Source organism: Ovis aries, chromosome 7 (assembly GCF_016772045.2).
Source record: "Ovis aries strain OAR_USU_Benz2616 breed Rambouillet chromosome 7, ARS-UI_Ramb_v3.0, whole genome shotgun sequence".
Taxonomy (NCBI): Eukaryota; Metazoa; Chordata; class Mammalia; order Artiodactyla; family Bovidae; genus Ovis; species Ovis aries.
This window is the reverse complement of record NC_056060.1, coordinates 20,308,571-20,334,178: the sequence shown is the minus strand read 5'-3', so window position 1 is coordinate 20,334,178 and position 25,608 is coordinate 20,308,571. Positions and strand designations below refer to the sequence as shown.

The 25,608-nt window shown below is 50.0% G+C and overlaps 1 protein-coding gene across 4 annotated transcripts in view; it reads right to left on the bottom strand.

The window, feature by feature from the left end:
* The window catches only part of CD276 (CD276 molecule), an 82,430-nt gene that overhangs the window by 6,746 nt on the left and 50,076 nt on the right, over positions 1-25,608 (bottom strand). For 2 of the 4 annotated variants that reach the window (XM_027971575.2, XM_027971576.3), the window contains exons 2-6: positions 6,758-6,884; positions 4,539-4,880; positions 4,044-4,358; positions 3,107-3,445; positions 2,637-2,933 (exon numbers count right to left, since the gene is read on the bottom strand). In XM_027971575.2, the coding sequence (XP_027827376.1) occupies positions 2,637-2,933; positions 3,107-3,445; positions 4,044-4,358; positions 4,539-4,880; positions 6,758-6,884 (1,420 nt within the window). Of the gene's footprint in view, positions 1-2,636; positions 2,934-3,106; positions 3,446-4,043; positions 4,359-4,538; positions 4,881-6,757; positions 6,885-15,730; positions 23,735-25,608 lie in introns of those variants that run through there. The other 2 variants (XM_060418550.1, XM_027971577.3) reach the window with 2 other exon arrangements.

Sequence of the window (25,608 nt, the reverse complement as noted above, 5' to 3'; positions counted from 1 at the left end):
CACATGGAAGGGACCCCTGGGAATCCAAAGCAGGGGAGGCTCCTGCAGGAAAGCATGGAGCAGACCACAGAAACACCCAGCAGGTGGGGCTCCTGCCCTGTCCAGCCCTGGGCTGGTGTTGGTACCTGGAGCACAGGTCTGACTTGCCTTCATCCCACCAGCCAAGGACAGAGTGGGGCTCAGACCTGCATCTTCAGACTCCACATCCAGGGCTTGCTCCACAAAGCCCCCTCCACATACAGCACATGCAACTAACCTCCAGCAGGTGCAGAGGGACCAGGCTGGAGGACTCAAAGTCTGAGTCCCAGAACGTTTTCCAAGGCACAAAGCTGCCCAAAGCGAAATACAGGCCAAGGGCTCCAAAGTAGGGCAGACCTGCTCTCAGAAAAACAGGAGGCTGGGTGGTGGGGAGGAGAGGAAATTAGGCTGAGAGGCTAAAAGTTGGATTCTGGTTCATCTGGTCACTGCAGGATGCTGGAGCCAAGGTCCACAGACCCCCATGGATGAGTGAAGCGGTGCCACAAGCCCTCAAAACTGACATGCAAATGACTGCATTTATCATGTATCCAGTTTTCAGAGAGGTGGCTAACCCCAGAGTCAGAGCCACTGGGCTAGGCTGTGGCCTAGAGAAAGTTCTCTCTTCTCTCTGGCCTTCAGCTTCCTCATCTGTGAAATGAACGCACTTTAAATGCCAGCTACTACAATTTTTAATATTTTTCTCTCAGGTGGAGAAATGTCCCCACTGAGCAGTGGCAGGAAAGGAGCACGGTACCAGGAAGCACACGGAAGAAACCCCTGGGGATCCCAGGGTGGGGCTCCTGCATAAAAGCAAGGAGCAGAGCCCCAGAAACACCCAGGCGGAGGGGCTCCCACTGTGCCCACCCCTAGGCTGGTGTTGGTGCCCGCAGCACAGGTCAGGCTTGTCCTCATTCTGCCAGTCAAGGACAGAGTGGGGTTTCAGACCTGCATCTTCAGGTATACGAATATAATCGCATACTCACAAGCCCTTTCTATACAGGGTGGCGAATAGCCAATTCAGTTCAGTGTGCAAATTATCATGAAGATCACCAATTCTTCAAGGTCCCCTCAACCCCACCTGTCCCTAGAGACTTCTCCTGAAACTGCAGCCCATTCTGATCACTCCCCGCTCCTCTGAAAACTTCACATTCTCTGTCAATCCTACTGTAGCTAATATTTCTGATTCTCTCCTGTGGCTACATCAGACCATATGCTGATGTATCTAAAAGGTCAGGGAGACCCCATGGGACATCCAACAGCCCAGAGCAGTAACTACCCCACAGAAAGTACAGGCCTAGGGGTCTCCAGAAAGAGGGTGAAGTCATTCTTGGGAAGGGGGTGGGCAAAGGGAACAAAGCCTTGCCAGAAGAAAAACCATGAAAGAGAAGGAGGAGGAATGAGCCTCAATTCCTAGAAGGCAAATGTGATGGACACTTGCAGAAGTGAAGGCCACTCAAGGTCCATGCAGATGGGGCGCAGGAAGACAGGAGTGAGTCAGTGAAGCCTGAGGCTTGCACAGAAACTGGTTATCAGGGGGATCAGGTCTTCTGCGGGCCGCAGGTCAGGTGGAAGTCATGGGAAAGAAATAGGAGAACCGGATGGACAGAACCTGCTGTCCTGATCCCAGAGAATGCAGGGAGGTCCCTAGGAAAGGTTGAGCTGTCCCAAGGGGAGGTACAGAGGAGCCAAAATGAGATCCAAATAAGGATGAAGACTGCCTCCCCCTGGCCTGAGTGTAGGTCTGAGCCCTCTTCACACCTCCAGGCACAAGGGGTACACACTGAGGCGGGCACTAAAGGAAGGGAAGTGTGGGCTAGGAGCCCAAAACTGTAGAGATTGAGGGAATTGCCAAAGGGGCAGCATTGATCTGGTGTTTGACCACATGGGGGCAGCAGAGAGAGCCCAGCCATTCCAAAGGCTGCCTGTGCTGTATGCTGTGGTTAGCTGCAACCCCAGGGACTGTAGCCTGCCAGGCACCTCTGTTCATGGGGATTCTCCAGGAGGGAATACTGGAGTGGGTTGTCATGCCCTCCTCCAAGGGATCTTCTCAACCCAGGAATCGAACCCAAGTCTCCTGCCTTGCAGGTGGATTCTTTACCAGTTGAGGTACCAGGGAAGTCCAAAGGCTGGCTGGGTCCAATTTAATTCCATCAGGAGAACTGACAATGACGGGGTGAGGGGCCTGACCACCTGGAGACAGCCCAGCTGTCTCGCAGGGGCTCACAGTCAGATGGTGCCCAGCAGCAGATGGTGACATAGCAACACCTTCTCAGCACTTGGAGAGGTTCCCATAGGAAAGCACTCCAGACAGAGCTATGCCTTGCGGCTGCTCCAGAATTCCCTCCTGGAACGCCTCCAGATTCCAGGCAGGTATTCAGTCCCCAGGTACCAACTAAGATACTATCTTAGGAGGGCAGATACTACAAATGATTCTTATTGCGCAATATAGCAAGTCCCTTAAGGACTGCTTGGGGGAGAATTTGAGACACGTGAAATGTAAGAAAAAACTTTTTTGGTTACGTTTCCTGACCACCAAAGCCTATCTGAATTCTGACTCAGAGTCTAGGTAAAAAGCCATGGTTCCTTCTATCCTTCACCTGCTGCTCGTCGGCCCCTACCTGTGATGGTGACCGAGCCGTGAGCGTCCTGCTGCAGCACGGGGTTGCGCACCAGGCAGCTGTAGGTACCATTAGCGCCCAGCACCACCCTCAGAACACTGTGCACGTCGAACAAGCCCTGTTCGTTGGCCATCTGCGACGTGGTCACGTTGCCGGTCAAGGGCGCACCCTGCCCATCCTGCCACAACACTTCGGCCTCGGGGTAGCCCCGGTAGCTGGAGCACGTGATGGTCACCGTGTCCCCAGGCCTCAGGTCCTTGTTGGGCTCCAGGGTCATGCTGGGTTTTGAGTAGGGGGCTGGAGGGGAGCAGAGGGTAGAGAGCAGAGGTCAGGTAAGGCAAGGGCAGTGGGACACAGTGGAGGGAAAGAGCGCCCGGGGCTGTGAGGACAAGGGTCAGCGCTGGGGCAGTGGGTAAGGGGAAGTAGGAGGGGCGTGCCAAGGGGAGGGCGCCCCCTTTCGCGGCTCTCACCTGCCACCTGCAGGCTGACCGCGGCGCTGCCGAAGTCCCGGATGCTCACGAAGCAGGTGAAGCTGCCCTCATCAGCCACGCGCACGCGCTGTAGCCTCAGGGACGCGTTGCCCTGAGCCAGCAGGTCTGGGAAGAGCGCTGTGCGGTTGGCATAGGCGCTGCCCTGGTCTCTGCCCTCGGCGAAGCTGTGCACCAGCTGTTTGGTGTCTGTCAGCTGCCAGATGAGGTTGAGCTGTGCCAGGCTGAAGCCGGGCTCGGTCGAGAAGGAGCAGCGCAGGGTGGCGTCGGTGCCCACGAGGGCCACCACGGGGTCTTCCGGAACCTGGACTTCCACTGCACCTGAGGGCGAGGTTGGAGCGGCACGGCAGTGAGGAGGGGTGGGGACACTCGGCTACCACCACACTGCCTCCCGTATCTCCTCCATCGACCCCCAAGTCCCATGCCATTTTCCCATTTTCTCCCCAGACCTAAAAACAGATTGAGTCTCAACACTTCCAGACGTGTCCCTAATCGTCTGACAAGAATCACAGCAGCTTGGCCTTGGCCTGACAAGGTCCATCTCGCTGGGGGACCTGGCCTGGGGCAGTCTGCAGCCCTAGCAAAACTCCCCTCTCTGCCAGGACCCATTTCCCTCTCCTATCTTCCGACTCTCTTCTGAGATCTGAATGCTTCTCCACTCTTTCCACAGGTTTCCAGAGCCCTGGAGTCAGGAGGCCTAGAGAGCTGAGAGGACCTGTGATCATCACCCTCACCTCCTGCCACAGTAAGCTCTCCCTGTACGCAACGTTTCATTTCTCTTATTATTATTAGGCGTCTCACTGTTCTGGGAGACTGAAGGTAAGGAGCTAGATTCAGATACCATGACCGCTGGAGACTGGACCAACTCCCCGCCCTTGTCCCCCACCCCAAGGGACATTTAAGAAAACAAAAGAAAAACCTGTGGGGTTTCTATGGGGCGTGATGGTGACTGAGCCGTGAGCGTCCTGCTGCAGCACGGGGTTGCGCACCAGGCAGCTGTAGGTACCATTAGCGCCCAGCACCACCCTCAGAACACTGTGCACGTCGAACAAGCCCTGTTCGTTGGCCGTCTGCGATGTGGTCACGTTGCCGGTCAAGGGCGCACCCTGCCCATCCTGCCACAACACTTCGGCCTTGGGGTAGCCCCGGTAGCTGGAGCACGTGATGGTCACCGTGTCCCCAGGCCTCGGGTCCTTGTTGGGCTCCAGGGTCATGCTGGGTTTTGAGTAGGGGGCTGGAGGGGAGCAGAGGGTAGAGAGCAGAGGTCAGGTAAGGCAAGGGCAGTGGGACACAGTGGAGGGAAAGAGCGCCCGGGGCTGTGAGGACAAGGGTCAGCACTGGGGCAGTGGGTAAAGGGCTGCGGGAAGTAGGAGGGGCGTGCCAAGGGGAGGGCGCCCCCTTTCGCGGCTCTCACCTGCCACCTGCAGGCTGACCGCGGCGCTGCCGAAGTCCTGGATGCTCACGAAGCAGGTGAAGCTGCCCTCATCAGCCACGCGCACGCGCTGTAGCCTCAGGGACGCGTTGCCCTGAGCCAGCAGGTCTGGGAAGAGCGCTGTGCGGTTGGCATAGGCGCTGCCCTGGTCTCTGCCCTCGGCGAAGCTGTGCACCAGCTGTTTGGTGTCTGTCAGCTGCCAGATGAGGTTGAGCTGTGCCAGGCTGAAGCCGGGCTCGGTCGAGAAGGAGCAGCGCAGGGTGGCGTCGGTGCCCACGAGGGCCACCACGGGGTCTTCCGGAACCTGGACTTCCACCGCGGCCCCTGAGGGTGGGGTTGGTGAGGTGGAACGGTGAGAAGACGGTGAGACACTTGTGACCTCCCTAGTTCCCCTCCTCTTCCAAGTTAACTTCAGGCCCTGTCCACTCCTTTTTTAAGGGCTGAGGAGAGTTTATTACTCGTGGTTCTAGTTCAGCCAACATGAATATAGTAAGTACATACTATGCCAAGGGTAAGAGTTAGGAATGCCACAGAGAACACCGAGGTCACAGCTCTGAAGAGCTTAAATTTTAGTGGGAGATGAGACGAACTAGCACACAAATTCTTGATAGCATGTGATTAGGAGTATGAAGGAAGAAAGAAGCCAATGGGTAGAAAGTAAAGAAGCCGTTTTAAAAAAAATCTGGCAGGTGCATCACACCTGTCTGTGCTGGCTGCATTTCCCATGTATACTCTATTTTTATAAATGGTGAAAAGAAAATCTAAACAATAATATGCATCAAAATGTCATTAGTGGTTTTCTCTGGATGAGAAAGAATCACAAGTGCTTTTTCTTTTCCTCAACAAACATGATTAGTTTTATGCAAGAAAGAAAGATTACCCATACATTTAAATATCGGGTGAACCACATTCTCCATAAAGAGATATTAAGCTGAGATTGAAAGGGAATGAAAAAAGAGTCTGATATAGTCAGAGAAAAGCCCCCTAGGGCAGGTTGCCCTGTTCCCACCCTGACCTCTTTCCTGTGGGTTTACTCTGTAGCTTCCCACCCAGTCACCTCTGCCTCCAGTCCAGCTCTTCTTTTAGAGCCCTGGGAAGTTAGGTAGGGGTTCCTGACAGCTTTTCTTTTAGTGATATGTGCCCCCTAGCCTGGCACTGCCATTCTTGGGCAATGGTTATGTTAAGTGTGTGCTCTGGGCACCAGCAAAGCAGGCACACTCAGAAAGTGTGAAGACCAGTCTTGAAACAAAGCTAGCTGAATACAGCACTCATGTGTACCTGACCCAGCCACGAAGGGGGGCATTTGGGGGATGAAACCTGAGGAGTCACCCAAAGCAATTTCTCTAGAGAAATCAATGTACCACCGGGTAAAGTGGTGCTTCCTTCTTTTGACCACCAGATGGCACCAGACATTCGGCTTTGTCTTCCCCCTTGGAGGAGGACGTCTCCCTCTGAGCAGATTAAGATTTGAAATATGATGGTGTTGTCATTAAAGTAGGTGCCATTATTGAAAGCCAACTCTGTGCCAAGAACTGTGTGGGAAGACTTATATCCTTTATTCAGGATGGTTATTGAGCACCTGCTATGTGGCTGGCATTAATCCTAGCCCTGGGGATACATTCTGCTCCTTGAGCAGAGCAGGCAATAAGCAAGTAAACATATAATATGTCAGGTGGAGATTAGTGTTGGGAAGAAGCATAAAGTAAGGCCAGCAAAAGGGAGGGAAGAGGTGTTATTCTATACCCAGTAGCCTGGGCGAGGTGACATTTGAGTAACGGCTTGAATGAAATATGGGATCGAGTCATGCAGATGTGTGCGGGCAGAAAGTTTTAGGCAGATGCAGTGTGTGCAAAGGCCCTCGGGAGGGAGCACACGTGTGGTTGGGAAACAGCCTTATCGCATTTAGAGCTCACGTTACCATTTTACAGAAGAGAAAACAGAGGCTAAGAAATGTCAAGTAAGGTGGATCCCAAGGTAGGAATGAGGTGGACAGGGCACAGAGGAGATTTGGAGGCAGTCAGCCAAAACCTTCCCAGCCCTGCCAGACAGAGAGGCCCCAAGGCCCCTCAAGGCCCCAAAGGCCCCTCAAGGCCCCAAGGCACCTCAAGGCCCCAAGGCACCTCAAGGCCCCAGTGCACCTCAAGGCCCCAATGTACCTCAAGGCCCCAAGGCCCCTCAAGGCCCCAAACTGCTCCCCTCACCTGTGAGGCAGAACCACAGCACTCCCAGGGCGGGGGCCACACTCACACCCGTGCTGCCCGGTCCACACAGCATCTTCTCGCGAGGCAGCTGGCCGCTGGGCTCTCCGTGATGGAAGGCTGCCTCTGCCTGTGAGGAAGTGAAGCTTCTGTCTCAAAAGGTCCTTACCAACCCCTCTCTCTCACCTCATCTCCCCTGGACCAGCCTGGTGGAGGCTGCAACAGCCCACTGGGAGGTCCTCCTTCCCACACCCTACAAGGCTCCCAGCTGAGGGATATTTTGAGAGATGCTGGCAGGAGGAAATTGAGTCACTGGGGAGGCTGGATCAGGGGAGGCAGGGCAGCAGGCAGATAAGATCCACCCCTTCTAAGATATTGATGTGCAAACAAAAGATAGGAGGGGCAAGGCCAAGAATAGTCAAGCCTGGCCCGCTCAGGGCAACTCAAATAGGTACACAGATCAGTTTGGCTCAGCTGGTAGAGGAGAACAAGGCTTAGAGATTAGCCAAGACATTATTTTGCTGACAAAGCATAGTCAAAGCTATGGTTTTTCTAGTAGTCATGTACAGATGTGAGAGTTGGACTATAAAGAAGGCTGAGCACCGAAGAATTGATGCTTTTGAATTATGGTGCTGGAGAAGACGAGAGTCACATGGACTGCAAGGAGATCAAACCAGTCAATCCCAAAGGAAGTTAGTCCTGAATATTCATTGGAAGGACTGATGCTCAAACTCCAATACTTTGGCCGCCTGATGTGAACAGCTGACTCATTGGAAAAGACCCTGACACTGGGAAAGATTGAGGGCAGGAGGAGAAGGGGGCGACAGAGGATGAGATGGTTGGATGGCATCACTGACTCAATGGACGTGAGTTTGAGCAAACTCCAGAGGATAGCGAAAGACAAGAAAGCCTGGCATGCTATAGTCCACAGGGTCGCAAAGAGTTGGACACAACTTAGCGACTGAACAACATGACGAGAGGTCAGAAGCTTATCCTGAAGGCAGCTGGGAGCCACTGAAGGTTCTGGAATAAAAGAATGGGTATGGCCAGAGCTGTGCGTCATAAAGATTATACTGACAGCATCTGCAGGATAAATGGGAAGAGCTGGACAGAAGAGACAAAGCAGGTCTGGGGGGAAGCAACAGCATGGAGGACAGGGCAGCGAGGGAGGGAGCAGTCGGGGTGGCCGTGGTCTGAGCCTAGGGCGCAGGTGCAGCATTCGTGGGGACAGAGAGCAGGGAAGGGTCTAGTGTAGGCTGTATGCAGTGAAAGGTATTTGTGCAGGAACTTCTTGGCGAGACTTCTGAAGGCGACCCGGTGAATGAGTGTGGGGCTCAAGGGAAAGGACATGGGCTAGTTTAACATGCATAGACTGAGTGCCCAAGACCAGTGAGAAGCGGAAGTGGCCTGTCCTGAGACTGGCCCCCGCCCGCAGACTGGAATCAGGATTGAGTGGGGTATTTCTGCAACCTCCCGGGTCCAGCCCTACTCCCAGTCTCTGGCTTCCTCCCACCCCACCCCCATTGCTGTCTGCCTTTTCCCCAGGTCTCACAGCTGCTGACTGTCACATCCTGACCAAGCCATGTGTCAACAGGGTTGCTTTATGCTATTCAATACAATTTGACAAAAATAGAAAAGGTTTCACATTCCTCAGACCACCCAGGGAGCCAGGCTGCCTGACTTGGTCCCATTTTGCAAGAGGAAAAACAAAAAAAATTAAAGCCCAGATAAGTGAGAGGACTTCATATTTTGCACAAAGTTGAGAAAGGTTTGTATTCTCCACCTCCTGCCGCACCTCTCTGCCCTTCCAGGGAGCGAATGGCATCAATAGTCGAGTCATGAGCGTCAGTTTCAGTCCCATCCCTCCCGCCTCTCCCCCTTCCCGTACACCCAGCAGCTGAGCTGAGGGAGTCCTTTAGCCAAGCCGGGTGCATCCTGCGCTCCCCCCACTACCACCTCCCAGCTGTCCACAGTGGGGAAGCCCTGAGCAGCCACTTCCTTCCGAGACAGTTCCGGTCCAAACCTGGCGGCCTCAAAGCCTTTCCGCCTGCTGAGTCAGCAGCCTTCAAGGTCCATTCATAAAGGCACCCTTGGCAGGCACCACATCATGCCTACAAGGGCCACCACAGACCAAAGGGAAATGCTGGCAGGCAGTGGCCGGCCATGCCTGCCCGTCTGCTGAAGGAATCACGGAGACTAAGGATTAAGGAGCTCTCCTTTACCCCAAGACAGAACCAAGGCCTGTCCTTCCTGGATCTCCCTCACTCTTCCCACCGCTGCCCATGCCTACCATCTCCCATCCTGACCTTGGCAGCCAGCACTCCTGGGATCCTCCCATGACTCTCCACTCTGCCCCTGCCCACCCCACACTCTGCGTCTCTCCTCTTAGGACCTGATGCAGGAATCTGCTCACATCTTTCTTCTACAAGGCCCTCACAGCGTTCCCCATTTACCACCGGAATAAACGCACACCACTCTGCCTGGCTTTCAAGCCTTTTCTGATGACTATTTCCTCCATTCATCAAGCTAATTCCTGCTGCTGCTGCTGGGTTTACTTGCCAGGGTTGCTTGGACTGGCTGCCACCTCCCTGAATGTGGGGCGGTCTCCCGATCTAATCAGGTTCCCCAAGGGCCGAGCTGTCCTTTCCTCCTGAGGGAAGGTGAGGATTCTGGGGGGTCTCTCAGTCATGTCCGACTCTTTGTGACTCCATGGACTACAGCACACCAGGCTTCCCTGTCACATCGAGTCAGTGATGCCATCCAACCATCTCATCCTCTGTCCTCCCCTTCTCCTGCCTTCAGTCTTTCCAGATTTGTTCCCTTCAACTCCTTTCCTAGACTCTGGACTCAGGGAAGTTCCTGTCTCAGGCGTTCCCTGGGGAGAAGCCTTGAGAGCCCAGAACCGAGGACAGGGAGATTGAGAGCCCAGAACCGAGGACGGGAGAGGCTCCCTCCCCGAAAGCTGGGCTCCTAGAGCTGAGGGCAGGAGAGGGGAACACATCTCAGAGAGGGATTGCTAGGCAACAGAAGCATGACCTGTGACCACTGGGACAGACTGGCTGCCCAGCACACAGAGCGTCATGGAGACGCACAGGCCTCCGGCTGCATTCACACTGCCCTGCCCACCTTTTCTACAAAGGGGAATTCTCACCCCCAGGCAGGATGGCCCTGGAGTCAGCATGTGCCACCCCTCCCGCTGAGTCACCAGCCGGTCTTCCCTCCTCCACTTCCTCCATCCTCATCTAGCCCCGTCCCAGCCAAATGTGGGAATTCCAAGGGGCCCTGGCAGGAAAGAGCACAGGCTGCCTTGGCTTTCAGAGAGAAGCAGGAGGGAGGGGCCGGGGCCACCCGAGGCCTGAGGTACAGTAAGTGCATCCAACCCCAGAAGAGGTGGAGCCACAAGAAACCTCCCCAGAGATGACCTCCATAAAGCCAAAACCAAAAATCAAGGGCTGAGGTGGACCCTATACCATGATGCCCTGGATCTGGGGATGTCTGAGGAGAATGCCTTGCCCCTACCATGACCACCAGCAGCACCCCATTTTCTCTTAACCTTCCTGCCTTTCCCCAATCCCTGCAGGGGCTGCTTGGACAACACGTCCCCCAGAAGGCAAGAAGGATCAAGTCACAGAACTAGTGTCAATCTTTGCTAACCAGCACTGGATAGAAGCATAGCTTTTGAAAACAGCAGTTAAGTCCCTGGATCCAGCTCTGCCTGAAGCAAGCTGTATACCTAGATTGCCCAGATACTTATGCCAATCTTTTTTTTTTTTTCCCTCAAGCTAGTTTGAGCTAAATTTCTCTTACCTGCAACTGAAGGTTGTTCTTGTCATTGTTTAGTCACTAAGCCGTGTCCAACTCTTTATGACCCTACATACTATAGCCGGCCAGGCTCCTCTGTCCATGGGATTCTCCAGTCAAGAATACTAGAGTGGGTGGCCATTTCCTTCTCCAGGGGATCTTCCCAACCCAGGGATCGAATGCATATCTTCTGTGTGGCAGGCAGATCCTTTACCACTGAGCCACCTGGGACCCACCTTGAATATATATTCCTGTATTTAGTTATTCACTGAACTATTCACTGAGTGCCTGGTAGGCAGGCACTGGGGACAGAGAGAGGACTAAGCTGTGTCTGTCCTCAAGGAACCTGAGTTAAATGCATAGAAATTACTGCAGTTCAGTACAGAGTACTATTTAAGTTAATTGAGAGCTATTTGGAGGCACATGATAACCCTAAGGGTGAGTCCTGACAAGTGATGAGCAGCTTCACAGGTAATTCAGTTCAGTTGCTCAGTCATGTCCGATTCTTTGAGACTCCGTGGACTGCAGCACACCAGGCCTCCCTGTGTATCACCAACTCCCAGACTTTACTCAAACTCATGTCCATTGAGTCAGTGATGTCATCCAACCATCTCATCATCCCCTACTCCTCCCGCCTTCAATCTTTCCCAGCATCAGGGGCCAAAGTCCTGGAGTTTCAGTTTCAGCATCATTCCTTCAAAAGAAATCCCAGGGCTGAGCTCCTTCAGAGTGGACTGGTTGGATCTCCTTGCAGTCCAAGGGACTCTCAAGAGTCTTCTCCAACACCACAGTTCAAAAGCATCAATTCTTCAGTGCTCAGGCTTTCCTCCATACTAACATGTATGGATGTTAGTCCATCTCTAACATCCATACATGACTACTGGAAATTCCATAGCTTTGACTAGACGGACCTTTCTTGGCAAAGTAATGTCTCTGATTTTTAATATGCTATCTAGGTTGGTCATAACTTTTCTTCCAAGGAGTAAGTGTCTTTTAATTTCATGGCTGCAGTCACCATCTGCAGTGATTTGGGAGCCCAAAAAAATAAAGTCTGCCACTGTTTCCACTGTTTCTTCACCTATTTGCCATGAAGTGATGGGACCAGATGCCATGATCTTTGTTTTCTGAATGTTGAGCTTTAAGCCAACTTTTTCACTCTCACTTCATCAAGAGGCTCTTTAGTTCTTCTTCACTTTCTGCCATGAGGGTGGTGTCATCTGTATATCTGAGGTTATTGATATTTCTCCCAGCAATCTTGATTCTAGCTTGTGCTTCTTCCAGCCCAGCATTTCTCATGATGTACTCTGCATATAAGGTAAATAAGCAGGGTGACAATATACAGACTTGACATACTCCTTTTCCTGTTTGGAACCAATCTGTTGTTCTATGTCCAGTTCTAACTGTTGCTTCCTGACCTGCATACAGATTTCTCAGGAGGCAGGTCAGGTGGTCTGGTATTCCCATCTCTTTCAAAATTTTCCAGAGTTTATTGTGATCCACACAGTCAAAGGCTTTGGCATAGTCAATAAAGCAGAAATAGATGTTTTTCTGGAACTCTCTTGCTTTTTTGATGATCCATCAGATGTTGGCAATTTGATCTCTGGTTCCTCTGTCTTTTCTAAATCCAGCTTGAATATCTACAAGTTTACAGTTCACGTATGGTTGAAGCCTGGCTTGGAGAATTCTGAGCATTACTTTACTAGCATGTGAGATGAGTGCAATTGTGCGGTAGGTTGAACATTCTTTGACATGCCTTTCTTAGGGATTGGAATGAAAACTGACCTTTTCCAGTCCTGTGGCCACTGCTGAGTTTTCCAAATTTGTTGGCATATTGAGTGCAGCACTTTCACAACATCATCTTTTAGGATTTGAAATAGCTCAACTGGAATTCCATCACCTCCACTACCTTTGCTCACAGTGATGCTTCCTAAGGCCTACTTGACTTCACATTCCAGGATGTCTGGCTCTAGGTGAGTGATCACACCATCATGATTATCTGGGTCATGAAGATCTTTTTTGTATGCTGCTGCTGCTAAGTCGCATCAGTCGTGTTCGACTCTGTGAGACCCCATAGACGGCAGCCCACCAGGCTCCGCCATCCCTGGGATTCTCCAGGCAAGAGTACTGGAGTGGGTTGCCATTGCCTTCTCCAGTGCATGAAAGTGAAAAGTGAAAGTGAAGTCGCTCAGTCGTGTCCGACTCTTCGTGACCACATGGACTGCAGCCTACCAGGCTCCTCCATCCATGAGATTTTCCAGGCAAGAGTACTGGAGTGGGTTGCCATTGCCTTCTCTTTTTTGTATAGTTCTGTGTATTCTTGCCACGATATCTGCTTCTGTTAGGTCCATACCATTTCTGTCCTTTTTGAGCCCATGTTTGCATGAAATGTTCCCTTGGTATCTCTAATTTTCTTGAAGAGATCTCTAGTCTTTCTCATTCTATTGTTATCCTCTATTTCTTTGCACATCACTGAGAAAGGCTTTCTTTTCTTTCTTTGCTATCCTTTGGAACTCTGCGTTCAAATGGGTATATCTTTCCTTTTCTCCTTTGCTTTTTGCTTCTCTTCTTTTCACAGCTATTTATAAGGCCTCCTCAGACAGCCATTTTGCTTTTTTGCATTTCTTTTTCTTGGGGATGGTCTTGCTTCCTGTCTCCTGTACAGTGTCATGAATCTCTGTCCATAGTTCATCAGGTACTCTGTCTATCAGATCTAGTCCATTAAATCTTATTTCTCACTTTTACTGCATAATCATTAGGGATTTGATTTAGGTCATACCTGAATGGTCTAGTGGTTTTCCCTACTTTCTTCAATTTAAGTCTGAATTTGGCCTGTCCTAGCCTGTCCCCAGGTAGACAGGCTAGGAAAGGTGGTCTCTCCCTAGCCCCCAAAGTCCTGGCCTCCTGGCACTGCTTTCCTGCCTGTCAGCCAGATCTCTTTGAAATAGTAAATAGTGAGCCCAAAGTTTGGTTCTAGTTCCAGTCTTGGCACTTTGCTGGTCAGTCTTTATAGGTGACTTCCCCTCTCTGAGATCAGTGTTGCCATCTATGAAAAAAGGGCTTTGAAAAAAAGTGAAAGTCCCTCAGTCATATCCAGCTCTTTGGGACCCCATGGAGTATAGCCCACCAGGTTCCTCTGTCCATGGAATTCTCCAGGCAAGAATAGTAGAGTGGGTTGCCATTCCCTTCTCCAGGGGATCTTCCTGACCCAGGGATCAAACCTGGGTATCCTGCATTGTAGGCAGTTTCTTTACAGTCTAAGCCACCAGGAAAGCCTGAAAGAAGAGCTTTACTGGATCCTGATGGAACTTCTTTAGTACGTTAAACCTTCACATACTATATCCTTAAGGTCTAGCCAGTTAGCTGCCATGTAGGTCACACTGAAATGTATAAAATGACTGTGGAAGAAACCACTAGTGTTCCCCGTACATCTAGTTTCCTCCTCTTCTGTGGAATATTAATATTTTGTTAGGCACAGAGCCATTTAGCTAAAGACTACAGATACCAGCCTGCCTTGCAGCAGGGAATGGCCATATGACCATTTTCTGGCTAATAGGATGTAGGAGGAACTGATGTATAACTTCTGGGTCATGCCTTTAAAGAGGCGCATGCCTGCTCTCTTCTCCTCCCCCTTCCCACTGTCTAGAACACAGATGTGGTGAGCCATCGAGGACCATGCTGCCAAAGGCAACACCCTGGGGACTGCAGAGCAGCAAGACAGAAGGCTCCCGGGGGGCTGCAGCATCAGCCCTGGACATACCCGGATTGTCCCACGGCTGAGAATAAGCATCTCTTCTAGCGACACCGTTATTTCGGGTCTTTCTCACAGCATCCAAAGTGACTAATTTAGGGACCCATCCCTTCCTTCCTCTCCCGCCTTCTCTTCTCCCGCTTCCCACCCCATGAAAATTGCTACTGCTCAGAACAGCAAAAGGAAACCACATCTAAAATAGGTGTTTCAAAATGTGAACTGAACACTCTCTCATTAGATTCATGCAATGATACCCGGACCCAGCTTAGGAGATATTTCAAGGGTAGTCATGACTTGTCGTGGTGATTGTATGTATGGTAGGGGGTGAAAGAGCCAAGGATGTACTGAAGGTTTCAACCAATGAGCGTGTGTGTCACACATAGAAGATGGAGAGACCTGGAAATGATGGGGGAGAAGAATTCCAACTGGGCTTGAGCCATGGATGGATCATCCATGAGAAAATGTATGATAGATTTCTAGACACACAGAGCTAGAGCTCATAACAGGATGTGGGAGCTACTCTTGGAAGCCAGAGCTGGGAATCACTGAGTAGATAATGGAATGAGAAGAGGCCCCCCGAACAAATTCTGAAGAAGCTGCAGAAGTTAAGAACAGAACAGGGAAGCTTTATCTGGCCACTCCCACAACTTCCCCCCAGAGATGGGTACCCACTACCTCCCAAGAAGTCCACCACCTTTTGGGCAGCTCTCATTGATGTAAAGCTCTACCTTTTATTGAGATAAAATCTATCAGCCTATATAATTCCTCATTTGACCCCTTGGACCACAGAGAACATGTCTGCCCCCTCCCTTATATCAGCCCTGCAAGTCTTGGGTCTTCCTCCCCCTGGTAGAAGTCATATTGGGCAGCCAGCCACTAACCCAAAACAACAGACTGTCAAATCTGTGGCCAGTGACCAGAGTCATTTGCTCACATTACTGTGGGTCCATGTCTCTCCTATCCTCCTCTGAAAGATTTAGGGAAGGGGTGGAGATTTATAGGATGTTTCATTTGTTACTATTATATTTCATCCAGTTAAGCTAAGTATCCAACTGCCATGATCTTTTTTTTTTTCTAATTATGGTAAAATACACATAACATGAAGTTTACCATTTTGTCATTTTTTAAAAATTTTGCCACACCCCTCAACTCATAGGATTAGTTCCCCAACCAGGGATTGAACCTGGGACCTTAGGAGTGAAAACGTATAGTCCTAACCACTGGACCTACAGAGAATTCCCATTTTAATAATTTTTAAGTGTACAATTTGGTGGCGTTAAGTGCAGACAGTGTTTTGTGACCATGCCATGATCTTTTGAATTACTGTTTTGACAGTACCTGGTACACAGGGGTGCTCAGTAATTTTTTGGTGGATGAAGAAAAGAACAAATGGGTGTTACCTAAAAAGGTCACCCTCTTCTCCTTACCTTATTTCTTGTGTCATCAAGGTCCTCTGGGAGAGGACAGAATCAGGAGAGCCCTGTAGCACTAGGGTCTGCCCCTGGATGTCTGTCCACCATTCAAGGTTTTGGGGTCCCAAGTCTTCCTACTTGTGCTGCCGCTCACCCAGCTTCCCATTTATCTCACCCCCAAAGTACCACTGCTTCTGGTGGGGGACCAATCACATGGAGAAAAACCAGAAAAAAAAGTCTCAATTGAAGAAGGTGGACTCTTCCTCAAGTGCTCAATTGATTATTAGTTCCAGGGTTTTGTCAAGATAAAGTCACCGATCTGTTCTTCCTGTAATCTACTTTAGTCCCCATAAATCTGGTTATCTGCCCGTCGTAGGTTTTTGAGCCAGAGAAGGCACTGGCGACCCACTCCAGTCCTCTTGCCTGGAAACTCCCATGGATGGAGGAGCCTGGTAGGCTGCAATCCATGGGGTCGCTAAGAGTTGAACATGACTGAGAGATTTCACTTTCACTTTTCACTTTCATGCATTGGAGAAGGCAATGGCAACCCACTCCAGTGTTCTTGCCTGGAAAATCCCAGGGACGAGGGAGCCTGGTGGGCTGCCATCTATGGGGTCACACAGAGTTGGACACGACTGAAGTGACTTAGCAGCAGCAGCAGCAGCAGGTCTTTGAGCAGTCGCTTATCCATTTATACAACAAACAGATGCAGGTTTATAGCAGGTATTACGGGAACGGAGGGCCAAGCAGTTCATGGAGGAATGGGGAGGCTTAGTTGAGACCTCATAAAGGAGGAAACATTCCAGCTATCTGGGGAAGGAGGCAGCACCAGCCAAGTCATGGAAGAGCGGGCAACCCCCATAGACTCTGGGAAGATGGGACTCTGAGGAGAGGCTGTCAAGAGATGAGGCAAGGGAGGTGGCTAGGGGTTGGTTGTTGTTCAGTCATGGACTGCAGCACCCCAGGCTTCCCTGCCCTTCACTATGTTCCAGAGTTTGCTCAAACTCATGTCCATTGAATCGATGATGCCATCCAACCATCTCATCCTCTGTCACCCTCTTCTCCTGCCCTCAATCTCTGAAGGAAGGAAGAGGGGGAAAAGACCAGTGAGTGGGCTGGGGACCCATTTTGGAAGCTTAAATGATTGCAAAATCCAACCATCTCATCCTCTGTCATCCCTTTCTCCTCCTGCCCTCAATCTTTTCCAGCATCAGGGTCTTTTCTAATGAGTCAGCTCTTCATATCAGGTGGCCAAAGTATTGGATTAGCATCAGGACTTCCAATGAATATTCAGGCTTGATTTTCTTTAGGATTGACTGGTTTGATCTCCTTGCAATCCAAAGGACTCTCAAGAGTCTTCTCCAACACCACAGTTCAAAAGCATCAATTCTTGGGTGCTCAGCCTTCTTTATGGTCAATTAGGGGTCCTGGATTGATTCTGTACACAGCAGGAAACTGTGAAATGCTGCAACCCACACCTTCCCCACCCCCATCCAATCTCTGCTGTCTTTCCCAGTTGTCCTGAAATATCCCTGATAGCTTCTCTGAGATCTCATCTCCAGGTTCACTCAGCACCAGGTCAGGCAATCTCAGGAGCCAGAAGACAAACCCATTAAAGCAGATTATCATCTCCCCTCCTGGCCTGAACTCTGGTTCCTTCCTAACAGCTTCTCTTCCTTTCCTTGATACAGAAGAAAAATAGATGCTGGGCAGACCTTCTCTGCCTTCACTAGACATTTTGCTCCACATCCTTTATTCTAGAGTGCCCCTCTCTCATTCTAGGCTGGATCATTCTGATAACAGGGCTCCAATTTCCTGCGGGGAACCCACTCCATATGGTACTGGTAGGGCTGACTCCCAGCCTCAGGCCTCAGCTGGGGACCAGATCTGGCTCCTTGGAGAACTCCTGCCCTGCCCCCACTCAGTGACAGGCTTGGAAATGAGCCTGTGAGCCAAGCCACACCCAATCAGAGAATTCCCAGGGCTTTGCTGCTGGCACTCTCAGAAAGCACTCTTTCTTGCTGAGGTTGCTAAGGAGGATGTGGTCTGGGGCTGTTGGCAATGAATCTGTCAACCAGGGACAATCTAAAGAATTGATCCAAACAAATACACAGAGGCAAAGGTGAACACAGGAGGGATACAGAGCCCAGAACACAACATGTACGTCCCTAGGCCTGAAGCAAGCTGCACACCTATACTGCCCAGATACATGAGTAATCTTTTTTTCCTCTTGAGCCAGTTTGAGCTAGGTTTCTACTATCTATAACTGAAGGAGTCCTTGACTATACATTGGTTTGTGTATTTAGTGATTCACTGAACTATTCATGGAGTGCCTGGTAGGCAGGCACTGGGGGCAGACAGAGGACTAAGTTATGTCTGTCTCCACGAGCCTGAGTTCCAATAGGGAAATGCATAGAAATCACTGCAGTTCAGTACAGAGTACTGTTTTAAGATACAGTGAGGACCACCTGGTGGTACCTTAGAGACACGACAACCCGCTAAAGTGAACCCTGAACACTGACCTGACGCTCCCCGGTGGTCAGGGCTAGAACAGGAGGTCATGTTTGGATTTTGTACATGATGAGAAAGGGTTTTGAGTAGAGAAGTAACATTGCTGCCATAGGTGGGCCACCTTTGATTAATTGATCCATATGTAATGTTAACCTTGCTGAGGATGTTTGAATTTTAAAGGATGACATTTTAAAAGGGCAATGGTTTACTCAAAATAAGAGCTAATGGTAGAATTTCAGGCATCAGAGGTTTTTTTTTGCTAGATTGTGTCCTCCTGGAGATGCTCAAAATACCCTGCTCCAACTGTGTGTGGACCTACTGCTGGTTCTGGATGTAGAATCGAGTCAGGCAGGGGTCAGCAGATTTCTTCTGTGATGGTCCAGATAGTGAGCATTTGAGGCTGTGCAGGCCTTCCCATATCTGTCCGAATGGCTCAGCTCTGCCTTTACCCCAGGAAAGCAGCCAGGGACAGTATATAAATGAATGAGCGAGCTGTGTTCCAATAGAAGTGTTTTTATGGACACTCGGAATTGAATCGAATACAATTTTCAGGAATCACATGATTTTTTTGGCCAATCATTCTTAGCTTCTAGACGATACAAAAAAAGCAGCAGAAGATTTGCCCCAGTATGGGGCTAGTCAGTATGGACTGGTTTACAGAAACACTAGTTCCATTCTCAAACACATCAGCAGCAAAAATGGAAAACAATAGGGAATGGGTACATTAATTATGGCACATCTGTATAAAGGAATAGCATACAGCCTTTCAAAAGAACTTGTACTAACATGGAAATAAGTCCATGTGGGTCACTGAATAAAGTATATTATATATTGGGAGTTATGTGACCTAATTTCTGTGTTAATGCATGGTCCCACGGTCCCAGATCTACCTCTCTCTCCATCTCCTATATTTCAGTGCAGGTCCTTCCGTCTCTGGCACTGAACCCCCAGGGGCTTGCTCCTAGACCCTCCCCTTAATTCTCTCTACTATTTTTTTTCCTAGATGATTTCATCCACTCCTGTGGCTTTAAATATCATTTATATGCTGATAACTCCCAATTTTACTTCTCCAAGTCCACACCTCTCATCCGAGCTCCAAACTTAAGCCCAACTGTCTCCTAAACATCTCTGTTCCAAAGATTGACAGGCACATCTCTCTTAACACGTCCCTCTTCAATCTCTTGATTCCTTCCCCAAACCTGTTCCTCCCCAGCCCTTCCCACTTCGTAAAGGCATCATCCTCCACCGCCTCAGATCAAGTCAGAACCCTGATTTCTCTTACCCTTATAGTTCATCACCAAGAACAGCCATCCCCAACACCCAAATATATCTCAGGGATCTGCAGACTACAGCCTCACCCCCAATTCTGCTCACCACCTGCTTTTGTTCAGTTCACCAGTTAAGACAGGGTTTACCTTTTCACATGGTTAGAAAATTAAAAGAAGAATTCTTCATAACACATGAAAATCATATGAAATTCAAATTTCAGTGTCTGTAAATCAAAGAAAGGCAATGCCAAAGAATGCTCAAACTACTGCACAATTGCACTCATCTCACATGCTAGTAAAGTAATGCTCAAAATTCTCCAAGCCAGGCTTCAGCAATACGTGAACCGTGAACTTTGTGATGTTCAAGCTGGTTTTAGAAAAGGTAGAAGAGCCAGAGATCAAATTGCCAACATCCGCTGGATCATGGAAAAAGCAAGAGAGTTCCAGAAAAATATTTATTTCTGCTTTATTGACTATGCCAAAGCCTTTGACTGTGTGGATCACAATAAACTGTGGAAAATTCTGAAAGAGATGGGAATACCAGACCATCTGACCTGCCTCTTGAGAAATCTGTATGCAGGTCAGGAAGCAACGGTTAGAACTGGACATGGAACAACAGACTGGTTCCAAATAGGAAAAGGAGTACATCAACGCTGTATATTGTCACCCTGCTTATTTACCTTATATGCAAAGTGCATCGTGAGAAACGCTGGACTGGAAGAAACACAAGCTGAAATCAAGATTGCCGGGAGAAATATCAATCACCTCAGATATGCAGATGACACCACCCTTATGGCAGAAAGTGAAGAGGAACTAAAGAGCCTCTTGATGAAACTGAAAGAGGAGAGTGAAAAAGTTGTCTTATAGCTCAACATTCAGAAAACGAAGATCATGGCATCTGGTCCCATCACTTCATGGCAAATAGGTGGGGAAACAGTGGAAACAGTGTCCGACTTCATTTTTTGGGCTCCAAAATCACTGCAGATGGTGATTGCAGCCATGAAATTAAAAGACACTTACTCCTTGGAAGAAAAGTTATGACCAACCTAGAGAGCATATTCAAAAGCAGAGACATTCCTTTGCCAACTAAGGTCCGTCTAGTCAAGGCTATGGTTTTCCTGTGGTCATGTATGGATGTGAGAGTTGGACTGTGAAGGATGAGCGCCGAAGAATTGATGCTTTTGAACTGTGGTGTTGGAGAAGACTCTTGAGAGTCCCTTGGACTGCAAGGAGATCCAACCAGTCCATTATGAAGGAGATCAGCCCTGGGATTTCTTTGCAAGGAATGATGCTAAAGCTGAAACTCCAATACTTTGGCCACCTCACGCGAAGAGTTGACTCACTGGAAAAGACTCTGATGCCAGGAGGGATTGGGGACAGGAGGAGAAGGGGACGACAGAGAATGAGATGGCTGGATGGCATCACTGACTCGATGGACGTGAGTCTGGGTGAGCTCCGGGAGTTGGTGATGGACAGGGAGGCCTGGCGTGCTGCGATTCATGGGGTCGCAAAGAGTCGGACACGACTGAGCGACTGAACTGAACTGAAATCAAGTTTCATCAGCACACAGCCACCCTCCATTCATTTACACATTACCTGTGACTACTCTTCCATCACAGCAGTAGAACTGAGTAGTTGCAATAATCACAAAGCCTAAACAATTTACTTTCTGATCCTTTAGAGAAAAAGCTTGTCAACCCAATGTATTTTTACTCTCTCTATTCCCCTCTACCTCGGCTTCTCTCTCTGGTCTGCCAAGCTGCCATCATCTCTTGCCTGCATGACTACAAAAGGCTCCTCACCAGTCTCTCCACTTTCTCTCTTGTCCCCCAACCCAGCTCTATACGCCCATCCAGACTTCTACACAGCAACCAGAAAAACAGCTATAAAAACAAAAGTGCATCACATCATCACTTTCGATGTCTAATCAGCCTACAGGGTCTTGCCTGGTTCAGCCCTGTCCACCTCCCCAGCCTCACCTCCTCCCATTCGCCCCTCATCAGAGCTCTTACGACGAGACCCTGTTCCCTACCTCACAGGGTCTCTGCAAGCACAGTTCCTTCTTCCCGGATGACAGCTTGAGGTTCACCTTGGCAGGAAAGCTGGGTTGGGGGTCTGCCACTCTATGGATGTCCCTGTTATGCGTTGCTGTTTACCTTGTGTCACACCGAGACCTCCCTGAGCAGGAACCATGTCTGCTTTATTTATTAGATCCTTTATCCTATTGGATCCTTAGTTTTAGCTAAGGTTTGGCACATAATGAGTGTTCAGAGCACTGCTCAATGAATGAATGAATGCCTGTGTATTTAGATAGATAGAGAGATGCATGGATGAATGTTTGTCTAGAAAAACGGCCTGGAAGCGTGATAGTGAACACAACCCTGGAGCATGGGAATGAAGGTAAGCATCTACTTCCACCTTCTAGTTACTTTGATACACTTCTGCTGCTTTGACAACAAGCATCTAGTTCTTTTGTTCATTAACAAATGAAAAAGGAAAACAGCAACATCGAAGATTTATGTTTATGCGGGCTTTAGACCAGGCTCTGTCACCCACTTGCTCTGCCCCATTGCCTCTCAGGGTCTTCATTTCCCTAACCCTCAAAAGAAGGTGCTGGCCCCCTTCCTGCGCTATGACCACCATCACACACTGGGCTGCTGTAGCACAAGAAGCCTCGTGGACAGAGTGAGCCCTGCCATTTTAGAAGATGTCTCTGGAGCTGGAGACACAGCTTCAAATCCAGACTCTGCCACTTCCTAGACATGTGACTTTGGGAAAACATCCTCTCTGAACCTCAGATGGCTCATGTGTGAAATAGGAATCTAAACTCTGCCTTCATAAGATGGTTATGGGACTCCACTGAGAAAAATTATCTAAGAAAAACCTGGCCTAATATTAATAGTATAGGTGTTCCACAGCAGGGTGGGAGCCTGCGAAAGAGTTTAGGGGGTCTCCAGAGTTGCCTAGGAACCCTGACGGCCTTCCTTTTTCCTGATAATGAGTTAGTTTGGGCCTTTGGTGTTCAAGGCTGTCTGCTGGGCAGTGCTCCCCATCCCCGTGATCCTACCCAAGAGAAGAAATCAATTCTTCTTCTCAAAGTGATTTCTGTGTGAGTCAAAACAGCAGTGTGTCATCAGCGCCAGCCCAGCGGAGTGGGGCCAGGCTTTTCTTGGCATCGGCAATCTGCTTCCTTTATGGATTTAGGAAGAACAAGGAAGAGGAAAAACAGGACAGAGCAGAGCCCCCAGCTTCCCCAAGCCAAACCATCCCCATCGAGGCACCCTCTCCCCACTGAAGTCAAGGCCTGAGACCCGGAGGAGGCGAAACCAGAGAGAAGGAAGACGGCTCAGTGGGTTCAAGAATATGGTAACTTTTGCCACAACAGCTGGCCTGCTTCTCACACCCTCTTCTGGCTAAGGAGCCACCACAAAACGAGTTTGCGTCTTCCAGAGTTCAACAGCCACTTGACAAGGCAGCATGAACTAGAAGTGTGTGCAGAGGCTACAAACATACACACGCACACACACCCCATCAGAAACATGGAACCTTGGAATAAAGTGACGGCTGCACTTAGCTCAGAAGAGGTCTGGCCAGAAGGAAGGAGTTGAAGGAGGAGAGTGGAGAGAGGACGGGAAGGCATGAGAGAACATAAGACCAAGTTGCAGGGCGGATCCCAGGTCATGTCCTGGCAGGCCCGTGCCACACACATCTGCATTCACCCAACCTCTGCTGAGTCCTGCTGAGTGCCCACCCGGATGTGTCTGGAAATTTCATCCCTCCCAGAAACCTTTCTAGACTTCACTCATGGAAGGGCTCACTTACTCCAGATGTGTTCTACCTAAACACTCCCTGCCCTGACATTCTTCAGGTTTCTACCCTGAAAGAGGTTTGCCCTGGCAGAAAAATGCTGCAGACCACTCTCCACCTAAGCACCAGCCTCTCTGGATCTCCAGGGGTTCCTCTGGAGTGTAGCAGGCTCCACCTAGCCTCAGAGCTGGAAGGCCTCTTGGAGCTGACCTGTCCAGCGCCCACTTCCATGCCCACCATACAAAGGGGCATCTGAGCCTAGGAAACAGGGTTCAGACTGCCGAGGGGCCCATGCTCAGTCATCAGTCACATCAGAGGTGACTAAGAGCCAGCTAGGTGCCCCTGGGCTTGAATTCCTCACCTGTTAAACACCATCATCAGGCTCTCTTGCCTGCCTCACCATACAGCTTAGACTCAGGTACAGCAGACACGCCTAGGCTCAAACTCTGACTCCGAAGGCTGGCTAGACATATGATCAAGTATAAATGACTTAACCTCTTTGAGATTTGATTCCATATCGTTGAAAGGGGGGAAGCAATCCCTACCCCACAGAGCTGCTGTAAGGATAAAATAAGAGGACATACAGAAAGGGTTTAAAGCACCCAAACAGTGGTAAGGATCATGACTACTTTTGTTATTATTGCCATGGGCATGGGGAGAAGACCTCCTGGATCCTCTGCACTGAGCCTCCACTGTCAGGCTATATGTACAGATCCCTGGGAACATTATTCTTTCTCTGGCCCCTCTTTGCACCTAGGACTCCACCAGCACCCCAACTCCAAAGCAGCAAATCACAATTCGGCTCCATCTCTGTGTCTGGCTCATCCCTGTTGGTCCTCTCCCCCTTCCTCCTCCAGGACACAGCCCCCGTGCTGCTACATACCCCTTTGTACAAGGCCTCCACATATTTCAGTATCTCTCCCATGAGACATCCAGTTCTGGGGAGCCTACATTGACTTTAGGTTACCTGGAAGTCCTGCCTCCCAGAGGCCTGCTCCAAGGCTCCCCCCAAAAATGTTTCTCAATCCCCACTCCCAGCAGTTCCCTCCAACATGCCCTCCCTAAGTCTTGGGAAGACCAAAGGCCCAAAGGCATTAGGGGTGTGGAGGAAGCATCCATTCTTGGGAGAATGAGGGATAATGGGGGCAGCTGGCCGGAAGCACTGGCCGGAACTGAGAGGGGCTCCTGAAAGGCACTAGTGTGCTGAGGCCTCTGGAACAGTAAGAACTCGTCACAGTGGTTCCAACTGCGCTGCAAGGACATTAGTCTGGGACACCCAGGTCAGGTCTGCCATCTCCCCAGTTCCCCAGATGAATCCTCTCTGCCTTGCACATCTTACTAGGGACCCTTAGCACATCTTACCAGGTTCCAGCTGAGTATGCCTCCAGAGTGGCAGAAAGAGCCAGCTCCTGGAGGAGACAGCAACCGAGCCTCAGCATTTGCCAGCTGCATGTTTTGCGGCATGTGATTTCCCTTTCCTGGGCCTCAGTTTACCCATATGTACAATGGAGCTAACGACTCCCTACCTCACAGGACAGCTATGATGATGAAACAAGATGATTCCTATTAAGCATCCAGCACACCCCTACAACCCAAAACCTGAAAACCCACTGCTCCTATCTGGAACCTTATTCCACAGGGGTGGCAGAACTGGGGGTGGCAGGTGAAGGTTACATAAAAAGGGGGGAAGCAATGCCTACCCCACAGAGCTGCTGTAAGGATAAAATAAGAGGACATACAGAAAGCGTTTAAAGCACGCCAACAGTGGTAAGGATCATGACTACTTTTGTTATTATTGCCATGGGCATGGGGAGAAGGCCTCCTGGATCCTCTGTACTGAGCCTCCTCTGTCAGGCTATATGTACAGATGTGTGATCCATTCTGACCAACGAGACCAAAGGAAATTTCTCCAAGATCACCAGTTCCCACACTCTTGTCCTCTTTTGGCCCTGACTTTGCCTTCCCTCTTTTGCCAGTGGACCTTCCTGTCATTCCTGCCCTAGGGGTGTGGGAAATGGACAGGAGTGGAAATGGCCAACCCACTCAGAGGATAAGCTCATGGGCAGTGACATCATCCTGCCTGCCCTTCCTCCTCCTCCCCTGACCCCATGACTCAGGGCCACTGCTCAGGCCCTGGGTGGTGTTCATCTCAGGGGCCGCTTGGACTTGGGTCATTTTTCCTCACATAGCACAAACCCAACCAAGAAGTGGCAAGCAACAGGCCAGACACGTGTCTACAATACTTTCTGAGTGCTGTGGCATCTCAGCTTCTGGCTCTGTGATCATACTCAGTCTCTGATCCTGAAC